This window comes from Ptychodera flava, chromosome 16 (genome assembly GCF_041260155.1).
Source record: "Ptychodera flava strain L36383 chromosome 16, AS_Pfla_20210202, whole genome shotgun sequence".
Lineage (NCBI taxonomy): Eukaryota > Metazoa > Hemichordata > Enteropneusta > Ptychoderidae > Ptychodera > Ptychodera flava.
The window spans coordinates 1,278,481-1,290,931 of NC_091943.1; the positions used below are offsets into that span (position 1 = coordinate 1,278,481).

Below are 12,451 nucleotides of genomic sequence, written 5' to 3' on the forward strand. Positions count from 1 at the left end.
CTGAAGGGGACTGATCAGTAAGAGGAGAAGACTTAAGAAGAACACTACCACAACTTTGGGCTGCAACTTAAGAGGATATACTGAAGACTCTACCCGTGAAGACTGGGTGAACAACTGTAGAAGCAACACTGAAGAAACTAGAGTTTTTCAACGCAGAAGAAACTCCAAGAACTTTCATCAAGTGGTGAGTTCCATCAACTTTCAACTAAACTTCACTGACTTTAGAAACTTCAAAGATGTCACTCCCCAACTTAAAAGGACTGAGAACTAGGTATAAAAATCTACTAGAACGAGAACTATTGAAAGCAGACGCCATATTGAAAAGTTCAAAAGATGAAGATGAGGATATTCAAGTATGGAAAATTAATGCAACAAAAACTAAACTGAAAGACTATGTTGAGAAGTTTGAAGATGCCACTGATAGATTATCCTTATTGGTTGAAGAAACTAAAACCTTAGAAGAAAAAGAAAAACTTGACGATGAAGAGGTCAAAATAACTGACCTTATGGCTTCTGTGGGAGACTGTGTCGGTGAATTAACGGCATTAGAGAACAGTATTCAAGTAAAGCAAAGACTGTACAATCTAGTCTAGCCAAAACAGATGGAAAGACTGGTCGAAATTCAAATGCAGACTCAGTTTCAAACTCAGAAACTACTGGAAGCCCAAGAACAACAACTTGAGCGGCACTCATATCCATCTGGAGAATTGCAATCTGAATCTGCTGTTCCATCTCCAGTCTCCGTGAAACTGCCTAAACTTGATTTGGTATCGTTTAGTGGTGATGTGCTTGCATGGAAAGAATTCTGGGACTCTTTTGAGTGTACTATACATCAGAACTCTCATCTGTCACGAATAGAGAAGTTCAACTACCTGAGGAGTAAACTTCATGGTGATGCACTGAACGCTATATCAGGTATGATCCCTTCAAATGAGAACTATGATGTGGCCGTGAGATTACTTTGTGAGAGGTTTGGAGATAATCAAACTGTAATTAATGCACACTACTCGAAATTGATCAGCCTGCCAGTATCTGCAAATCAAGCAGGCAGTCTACGAACACTATACGATGGTATTGAAAAACACTTAAGAAGTTTAGAGGCCATTGGACAGGATGTTAATCAGGACATTTTTGTTTCAATCATCACGTCTAAACTTCCCAAAGAGGTACTGTTCCAGCTCGAGCTGCAAAAAGGGTCTAGAGAGAAATGGACAGTATGTAAACTCAGAGAACTCCTTGAACGGTATGTCACGGCTTCCGAAGCAACTGATAGACAGACGTCACACAACTTTCCTTCCACAAAGGACAAAGCAACCCCTAAGAAGTCACCATCAGCATCCAAGTTAAACGCAGAATCATCGGTATCATCTGCTCAAGCCTTGGTTATTGGTGAGAGGGGACCAACTCATCAAGCCAGTGAAAAGCTAAATCCTAAGAAACGTTGTCATTTCTGTGAACAACACCACTGGAGTGATGAATGCATGAAGTATTCAACTGTTGAAGCAAGAAAAGAGAAGGTCAAAGGTCAGTGTTATATCTGCCTAAAGAAAGGACATCGATTGAAAGACTGTGTTGTCAATAAGCCATGTTTTTTCTGTCGTCAAAGAAAGAATCACCATAGCAGTCTTTGTCCTAAAAAGTTCCATCTACAAGGAAAGAGAACACTCTCCTCACTCAAGGACTTCCTAAAGATGCTGAACCCAATACAGAAAAGGCTCTAATGGCTTCCGGAGAAATCGTTCTCATGCAAACTGCCACTACTATGATCAAAAATCCAGACTCTTCATTGAAACAGTCTGTTCGTATCCTGTTTGATTCCGGAAGTCACAGATCATACATCACAGACGATCTTGCAAGAAAACTAAGACTGAAAACTGGAATTGTCGAAGAGATGTCTATTGTCACATTTGGAACTCAAAACTCAAAAGTGATCAAATCTCCAGTGACTACATTGGACATTTGTCTTCGAAATGGTTCTGTTATGACTGTCGCTGTAAACATCGTGCCACAAATCACTGGAACTTTACACCGAATGCCAATTAACACTGAGACATTTCAGAACTGGGACATTTTGTGGAAAGATATCCCTTTGGCTGATTCACTACCTCAGGAAACGGAAACTTCAACTATTGAACTACTTATTTGTAACGACTACTATTTGGATCTGATCCTGCCACAGAGAGTTGAAGGTCCAGCCTGGCCTTCATTTACTTGGTTCCAAACTTGGATGGATACTTACTGGAAGAACACCAGGTAATCCTGAACCAGCAAATGAGCCGAGTATGTTAATACTCACACTTGGTAGTCAACTTGGTAGTACGACTCCTATGTATACCAGTCCTGATTCTTCACTTAACGTAACGCCAAATCTTGCAGACTTCTGGAGTATGGAAGCAATCGGGATAAGAGACTCTTATGAAGAATCGGATGATGACAGAGCACTCGAACACTTCAATGAAACTGTGAAATTTGAAAATGGAAGATACCATGTCAAGTGGCCTTGGAAAGAGGAACAGCCTGACTTGCCTGAAAATCGTGAACTTGCCTATGGCCGTTTAAAGACATTGGTCCAGAAACTGTCCAAGAAACCCGGTCCTTCTAGAAAAATACGATGCCATTATTGAAGAACAGAGAAGAAGAGAGATAATAGAGCAATTGACAGACGCATCTGAAGTAGGACACAAAAAACACTATATACCACATCATGCTGTGATTAATCCCATGAAGACAAGCACGAAAGTAAGAATAGTGTATGATGCCTCTGCCAAAGTAACGAAGGACTCTAAGAATCTCAATGAATGTCTCTACCGAGGACCTGTCATGCTGAAAGATTTATGTGGACTATTACTACGTTTCAGACTGAACAAAGTTGCCATGGTAGCGGACATTGAGAAAGCCTTTCTACAAGTGGGACTTCAAGCGCCTGATAAAGATGTTACTAGATTTTTCTGGTTAAAGGACCGTAAAATTCCACGGGTAGAGGGTAACCTTCAGATCTACAGATTCTGCCGCATCCCGTTTGGTGTGATTTCAAGTCCTTTTCTTCTGGCCGCCACAGTGGACCATCACTTAAAGAAAGATGGAAGTGAGACCGCACAGAAGATAAGAGACAATATCTATGTGGATAATGTAATTACCGGAACTGATGCTCCACAATCCGCTTACAACTTCTACACTGAAGCAAAGAAGATCTTCTCAAATGCTTCCATGAATTTACGTGAGTGGACATCCAACTCAGAGTTACTATTGAACCGTATACCAGAGCATGATCAATCAAGAGGTGACAAGATTAAAGTCCTAGGATCGAACTGGCATGTGAAAGAAGACACAATGACTGTACCTGGTCCTGAAATAGAGAAGCTGTTAGTAGTGTCTACAAAGCGAGAAGCACTGCAGTCTATTTCCTCAATCTTCGACCCCCTTGGATTCTTCACTCCAGTAACACTGAATGCAAAGCTTTTTCTACAATCACTGTGGAAAGCGGAACTGAATTGGGATGGAAGACTTGACGAAGAAAGTCTAAGCCGGTGGAAGTACATTGCTGAACAACTGCAACTCATTCTTCTCACCGTTTCCCAAGATTCATAGGGACTGGCGAAGAGACTACACAAGTAAAATATCAACTGATGTGCTTCAGTGATGCCTCTACTCGTGCTTATTCGACAGCTGTCTACTTGCGTCACCTGAAAGGGGAATCATGTCAGGTCAATCTACTGTTCTCCAAGACCCGTCTTGCACCTATGAAGAAAATAAGTGTACCAAGACTTGAATTACTTGCCGTACTCATTGGTGTACGGGCCCTCAACTTTGTAGAGAAGGAACTTTCACTTCCGATTACAAACAAAATGTTGTGGACAGACTCTCAGTGCGTGCTAAAATGGATGACAAGTAAGAAGCCTCTTACTGTGTTTGTGGAAAACAGACTGAAGGAAATTAAATCCAACTCTTGCATCCAATTTCGATATGTTGACACTAAGGATAACCCTGCTGACATAGCGACAAGAGGAATATCCTTTGATGAACTTAAAAATTCGGTAAAATGGTGGCATGGTCCGAAGTGGTTGTGTAATCCTGAAGACACTTGGCCCACTTGGAATGTATCCGAAGTCAACAAAGAACTGTTGCAAACTATCAAATCAGAAGAAAGAACAAGAATACTATATGAAACAGGTCTGTTGTCAGGGGAAGACTGCAGCTCAACTAGCCCCTTTGGCATCGATGACAAGAAATTCTCATCACTGATAAAGCTTCTTAGGGTTACTGCTCTGGCTAGTCGATTCATAAAGAAACTGAGGAGACAGCATTCTGAAGAAGGCCCCTTAACTGTAAAGGAAATCGCACAGGCAAAACTCCTTTGGGAACTTCATGTTCAGAGAAGAAACTTTCCTGACGTTTTGGAAGCCATAAGAAGAAATAGAAAACACAACCTGAAGTATCAGCTAGGCATACAACTAGATGATAAAGGGCTACTTCGGTGCCATGGAAGACTCATAAATTCCGAACTTTCTGAAGGTGCTCTTCGCCCAAAACTGCTCGCTACGAGGGACCACTTCACCAATCTTGTGATTGAGAGCTATCATCAAAAGCTTCTTCATTCAGGAACTTCACAGACATTGGCTCAGACTCGCCACGAGTACTGGATCCCTCAAGGTCGCTCACAAGTAAGAAGAATCCTCCATGACTGTAGAGTTTGTCGACGAGCTGAAGGCGGTCCATATAAGATGCCGGCTATGGCACCATTACCAAGGAAGAGAGTGACTCAATCACCGCCATTTACATATACTGGACTTGACTACTTTGGACCTTTGTTCATCAAAGAAACTTCGGGTACAAAAAAGGTTTGGATCTGCTTGTACACTTGTTTAGCTGTGCGAGCAATTCATCTTGAACTGATAAAGGACATGTCAGCAGAACAATTTCTCCTGTGTTTACGGAGATTTATTGCTCGCCGTGGAACCCCTGAGCAAATAATTTCTGACAACGCTCCTCAGTTCAAACTAGCAAAGTCTGTCCTGGACAAAGTGTGGATGAATGTCATCATAGACCGTGGTGTCAGAAAGTACATGACTGATCAAGGCATCAAATGGCAATTCATCCTTGAACTTGCTCCATGGATGGGAGGTTTTTATGAGAGACTTGTTGGATGTGTTAAGAAGTGCCTACGGAAAGCTATAGGAAAAGCATGTCTCACGTACGACCAACTTCATACATTAATGATTGAAGCTGAAGCTGTTGTGAACACCCGCCCACTGGTTTACGTAGATGATGATATCAACTCATCAATAACCTTGACTCCAGCAGATTTCCTGACTCTTAATCAGAAGACTGGAATGCCCAATGCTGAGCCTGACTATGATGATCCTGACCTAGAGTACAAACCAGAATGTCATCTGCTGAGAAACTCTTACAAACCTGGAAGAAAGGTCAACGACTTCTAAACGGATTCTGGAACAGGTGGAGAGATAGTTACATACTCAATTTGAGAGAGAGAAGCCAGAGACATTTAAGTGCACCAAGAATTCAAGCTCCTTCTCAACCAAAGACTGGCGATGTTGTGATTGTCAAGGACAATTTGCCTCGTGGATCATGGAACTTGGGGAAAGTTCATGATCTGATTCAAAGTAGAGATGGAGAATGTCGAGCTGCAAGGGTAATTCTGCCGTCCAGGAAATGCATCAATCGACCTGTGAATCTACTGTATCCTATAGAATGTCCAGAGACCTTAACTCAAGAACATTGTGACATGCAAGCTGTTCAAGCCGATGAAACTAAATCAACTAAACTAGGAATTCGACGACGCCCTTCAAGACGAGCCGCAATCGAAGCAAACAAAAGACTTGCCCAACAACTTAGCCAATGATAAACAAATATTAGTTGTGCGGACAATTTCTTGCCCAGGGAGTGTCGCGGAATCTCCACGATATTACTTGTGTGGACATTTCCAGTGTGGATAGTATTGTGAAATAAGTTGGCTCTGAGTAACTAAACTTGTAAATATTCATGAACTCTGTGTAACTTCTATGCGCCTGAACTTGGACTCTTTTCTAATGACATGCACAAAATTTGCATGCTCATTTAGATCATTTGCATAAGTCCAAATCTTTTCTAATTTCTTGTCTAGTTTTTCTCTATTTTGATTGTAAATACGATAAAGATGGTTTTGTCACAATACAAGAAAACAAACTATACAACTGGATATGAGATTGGAACTCCTGGAAGTAGAAATATTTGACTCTGCCGATTCTCAAAGATGTCAACTGCACAAAGATTTTTGTCTGTGCCAAACAAGACAGTTTACTAACTGTAATGTATAGGAGTTCTTTCTAAGTGAATTAAAGTTGTTGCTGCATTATCAACTTTTGTCACGTGATTAACTACGCTGCCCTCAACTGCTGACCTGTGATTCTGCCGAAACTTAACTGACTTCACAACAAGAAATCTAAAACATTAAATATGTTGTTTTTTATCAATTTTATTACCAAAAGCGCATGAAATCTCTGATACTTTGAATCAGCCATCCTGCATATTTCTAACATTCATCAAAACCTCATTTCTGTTCCACAACTCATTAAATAGTCCATAATGCAGGATTGGTGTACATTCCAAAACTACATATATGAAAGACCCCTAAAATCAATTAGTTAAAGGGGGGGTTAGAAATTTCCCAAAACTATCTAACCCCTGCTCCGTTTGGCTCCATTTTTCGGAATCGGAACCTTGGAACCAGTCTGAATATCTGTACCAAATATCAATGCAGTCTGTTCAGCGGTTTTTGACTTTTTGTCGTTTACAGAAAATGGACACTGAGTCTGTCTGACACCGGTTGAAGCTAACCCTATATCACAACTTCCAGATGTGATAATGACCTATGGTCATTATGTTAAAAAATACCGCCAATGGCGCTTGGACATAATGACCGCCTAGTATTATCGGCATTTATCAACAACCACACTCACTGTGAATTAGACAGACCACGAAGTCAATGAGCAACATATAGCTGAAAGACTATTTTTCACATTGCGATTTTAAGCTCATTTTTATGAGAAAAGAGGCATGTATATGTATATGGAGAAATAGCAGAAGACATATTTGTAAATTGTTTGTTAAGTGACAATCATATATGCATCTCTTGAAATTTTGTGGTTATAAGGTATAACACTAATGTAAGAATAATGAGGTTAGAATAAGTTAGTAAAGCTAAGTTGACAGTAATTAAGATTACAAAATTATACACTAAGCTGGGGAAATCTGATTGAAATAAATGTTGAAAAGTAGCAAAGTCATGGTCATCTTTTATCTAATACCTTGTGTAAGTTCATGAACTTTACATAAATCTTGCTGTAGATTTGTTGCTAATGGGCAATAACTGTGTTTCAGATCATTTGAGAGCAATCCATCCATGACAGCTTTAAATTGTAATATACTTCTTTTCTATTTAAAGGAGAGAAACTTCTCAAATAATTTTTTCCCTGTAATTTGCTGTGAGAACACATGGACAGATGCTCAGGACTCTATGCTGGTGCTACCTTGATAACTAACCAACAACTTGTAACGTCATTGTCTAACCGTTCACCCCAATTTCCTGTAGACAGGTCCACACTCTCCATTGATAACAATGGGTTTGGGCCATACCATTGTAGTGAAAGACTGTAACATGTGAGGTTGTGGATACTTAATCTCTGGAATGTCAAGTCTGTATATTGACTCAAGGATGTTTACTTAACAAATGCCTAGGGTCATCTCAAAAGTGAGAATCTAAACTATGAAATATGTTTTTTTTTAATGCTTTTGATGCCCAAAAGAGCATAGAAATCTCTTATACTTCGAATCAGTCATCCTGCATATTTCTAACATTCATCAAAACCTCATTTCTGTTCCACAACTCATAAAACAGTCCACAATGCAGGATTGGTGTACATTCCAAAACTACATATATGAAAGACCCCTAAAATCAATTAGTTAAAAAGGGGGGTTAGAAATTTCCCAAAACTATCTAACCGCCGCTCCGTTTGGCTCCATTTTTCGGAATTGGAACCTTGGAACCAGTCTATGTATCGGTATCAAATATCAACGCAGTCTGTTCAGCAGTTTTTGACTTTTTGTCGTTTACGGAAATGGACGACATCAAACACCGGTTGAAACCACCTCTATATCACAACTTCCAGTTGTGATAAAAATTGCAGATTTCATCATAATTTCAATAAATGTCATTTAGTTAATCTATAGAAACCTGTATACCAAATTTCAAAGCTATCAGATGAGTAGTTTTGGAAATACATATTTTTTGACCAAAAATGGCAAAATTGCCCCAAAATTACAAAATGCAGATTTCATCATAATTTCAATAAATATCATTAAAGTGATCTGTAGGAACTTGTATACCAAATTGCAAAGCTATCAGATGAGTAGTTTTGGAAATACACATTTTTTGACCAAAACGGAAAAAAATTGCCCCAAAAGTGCAAAATTGCAGATTTCATCATAATTTCAATAAATATCATTTAGTTCATCTGTAGGAACCTGTATACCAAATTTCAAAGCTATCAAATGAGTAGTTTTGGAAATACACATTTTTTAACCAAAAACGGCAAAAATTGCCCCAAAAATACAAAATTACAGATTTCACAATAATTTCAATATATATTACTTAGCTCATCTGTAGAAACCTGTATACCAAATTTCAAAAACTATCAGACCAGTACCTTTTGAGAAATACATTTTTTGACCAAAAATAGCAAAAATTGCCTTAAAAATGCAAATTTGCATATTTCTGCACAATTTGAACAAATCTGAAATAGATCATCCCTAAGGACATATGTACCAAATATCAAAGCTATCTGACTGGTAGTTTTGAAGAAGAAGATTTTTAAAGATTTTTTACCAAAAATGACAAAAATTGCCTTAAAAAATACAAATATGCAAATTTCACCAAGATTTGAACAAATCTAAATGAGGTCACCCTCAGTAAACTGCATATTAAATTTCAAAGAAATCGGACAAGCGGTTTCAGAGAAGAAGATTTTTTTACCAAAAACAGCAAAAAATGCCCCAAAAATACAAATATGCAAATTTCACCACGATTTGAACAAACTTAAGTGAGGTCACCCCAAGTGAACTGCATATAAAATTTCAAAGCAATTGGACTTGCGGTTTCAGAGGAGAAGGCAATTGTTGACGGACGACGATGACGACGACGGACGACGACGGACGACGACGGAAAATCAACCTATTTGATAAGCTCCGCGTCGCTGACAGCGGAGCTAAAAAAGTGTGAGTATGGTCTCCATGGAAACACTTGCTGGTGATTTTTTAAAAAAAGACGTGAATGGAAAACACATGAATATATTTTTCATCTTTGTACAGTCATAAAATAATATGGCAGAAACTGTCAGGTTAAAAAGATCTACATTTAACCAAAAATCAGTCCAAAAGATGCATTTTCCCACATGCAGATGAACACGTATGTGACTTGTGGGAAATTCAGTATTGCCAATCAAACTATTTATTTAAGAATGAAGGCTACATATATACAGTAATAATGAGATTCTCATGTTGAAAATTGGTATGAGAAGTAGTTCTGGCACGTTATGGACACAATGTACATACTAGCAAGAAAGTGTTTGTGTATGTCGTAAGACAACACAATGAAAATATCCACAACAAAGAAATATTTCAGCGATGCAAAACAGTTGTTATGAAAATTCTTGGTCTATTGATTTTGACTTTATACCTCAAATAGTTTTTGAAATATTAAAATTTGTATTTTTTTTAAAACCATATTCTTAGATTGCCACAGATGTAAAACAGACTTTGAAATACCAGTTACTCTGCCCACCTACCTTGAACAGGTATTAAATATTTGGTCAATGGGTGAAATTTTATGGTTTACAAACCCATTGGACCGGCAAAACAATTCTTTGCTTTGCTGAGATGAGGTGTACCAGGTATACAGTATGCAAGACATACTGATAATTATCGTGGCATATTGCTCGTCAAGCAGGTAACACTGATGCAAATTAAGTCACCTTTCAATTGAATGTACCTGCTTCTATGACAGTGAAACGACTTCAGTCCATGAACTCAAACTCCAAGAGCAGTTATTCAATATCATCGCTTGATTAATCATAAAGCACACGTGGAAATTACAAGACTCCAGTACGTGTCCTATCTCATATCAAGATTCCGGAATAATATTATGAAAGAGTGCACAGTGGCTAACCATATGTGATAACGATCAAGCCCTGACAAGTTGAAATCATAGCTGATATCTTAGGAAGCAGATGTGTGGTATAGTTATGAGTGGCTTCCTACGGCATATGGCACCCATACACATTCTTTACTATCAAAATACTTTCTGTCATTGCACGCTATGGACCCTGCTGAATCAACTGTATGCCAAAACAACCTGACTGAGAACTTGGTTAGCCCTCAGCCCCTGTCCTACATTTGATAAAATCAAAGTCACATTCCCTCTACCAAAATACTTTTCAAACCCTCTTTTAAATTTGTGATTGTCCAAGCCTAGAATTGAAATACACAAAGGCTGTACCATTAGCTCGCTGGTAATAGGGTTAAAAGTCAGACGTAAAAGATATATGGCCGATGTGTTGGCAGTCATCAAGAAATGTAATAAAACTTGCCCACCCTTCAATGGAATCAATAAGCTTTATAAGGCAGCTGATGTCATCCCTCCGGAACGAGCACCACCCTTCAACGTGCACCATTGAAGCTGTCAACTCAAAGTCGTTATAGGTATAAATTATTCAGATAACTACACATCCTTGGCAGACAACCTTTGTTTAGTTTGATTGTGCAATTCTTGTCTGACATATATAAAAAGACATATAAATAGCTCAGAAGATGATGAAATCATCCTATGTGACCTTTTCCACACATTAGAAATTTTGTGTATGAATACCTCAGTGGCGATCATAAAAATTTCATAATGCTAATTTGGTTCATGGTGAAAAATAAACATATGCTTCCAGTGCCTCCATAGACTCATAAACCAATGGGATTGCAAAGGTTGAATGTTTCATGAGTTTCTATTGCTTTTTGTTCCCTCCAAAGAAACTCTGTCCTTCAACAGAATGGTGCAAGGGTAAGGGTACATGTGTGAATAAAACTTCTGCAGGTAACAAATTAAAAATATTTTCATGTTTTAGATACAACAACTTGTGCCATGTATAACCATGTACCGATCGATGCTTGGATTTCCGATATGAAGTCAGGTTATATTTTAGTTTCAGGTTATGAAGGTTATTGACCATAGTTTAGTTTCTATTGGTTTTGTTCTCTGGGCCACAAGGTTGTGTAAGGCAGCACAAGGATCCCATGCAAGCATGGCATTCTATAAATCTTTGACTTCATGCTGGTGTGGAGAGAGAGTGTGTGTTAACTGCTTTGCCATTTATCTCTACCAAGTCCCACACTGGACAGTTGAGTGGCTTCATGTGGATACGTGCATTCCCACAAAACAGGGTGACTCCCGTGGGACATGAACCCAAAAACAAAACCTGGCACATACAAAGTTTTGTCATATGATCTGTGTTATAATACATGCAGACTGGTTAACCAAATAATGAAGTCCCTAAACAGTGATCAAAAACCCCTGACTACATGGCACAAGTAAACTGCTGATGAAGCATACTCAGTGAATTATTTGTACCACAGTCCCTCTATCCACGGGACTGTGTTTGTACTAAGCTTGTTTCAGTGTCAATCAATTGTTTTACATATGACGTACTGTATGTCACGCTAGACCCTTAACATTTCATTGATTGTACACTCTATATATGTTGGTAGCTCATCAGAGACACGATGAGCAATTATACCGTACCACAGGAAGTCTGGCTATATTCCACTTTTAGTCCATTCTCTGGCGAATTCCAGAAAAAGACATTTTGCCTACACCAATATCCATGCACAGCAGTGCTTTGAACAAAGACATCCGTAATAAGTATAACAATGGATCCAGGAAGACCCATCTACCACTGTGGGAGAGAACAAGCCAAAGACCGCAACTTTTCTACATACCACTGTGTCTCCGTGAAGTCCACATTGCTGAGGTTTTTTATCACCGGAAATCTTCTTCAGAAAGTTTTGCTACACAAGTGCTTTGGTATCGAAGAAGCCCTCACAGAGGAATTAGTACATGCAGTGTCATTGAACTGTGACTCTATCAGCCGCACTCATAATAAATTTTAAGCCCTGACAGACGCACGTCACGTACCAGGTAATGCAGCGCTGGTGAAGGGGATGATGTCAACAGTAAAATGCAACACAGGTACTGAATAGCGTCCAGTATGCTAATCCAGTTGACACGCTTTCAGAACAAAAAGCCATTGACACCAGCATTTGACAATGGGTGGACAGCCAAAATGACAAACAGTGACAGCAAAATGACAATGAGCTCTGCAAAACAGAAAGGGCAGTGTGACTCACATCAGAC

General features: G+C 39.0%; 1 protein-coding gene across 10 annotated transcripts in view; it reads right to left on the reverse strand.

The window, feature by feature from the left end:
- LOC139152471 (breast cancer anti-estrogen resistance protein 3 homolog) overlaps positions 1–12,451 on the reverse strand; it is a 105,335-nt gene that overhangs the window by 66,070 nt on the left and 26,814 nt on the right. Inside the window, exon 1 of one of the 10 annotated variants that reach the window (XM_070725612.1) lies at positions 12,037–12,351. The exons of the other annotated variants lie outside the window; for them this stretch is intronic. Coding sequence (XP_070581713.1) covers positions 12,037–12,061 — 25 coding nt within the window. The 5' untranslated portion in view covers positions 12,062–12,351. Of the gene's footprint in view, positions 1–12,036; positions 12,352–12,451 lie in introns of those variants that run through there. 10 annotated transcript variants of the gene reach the window in all.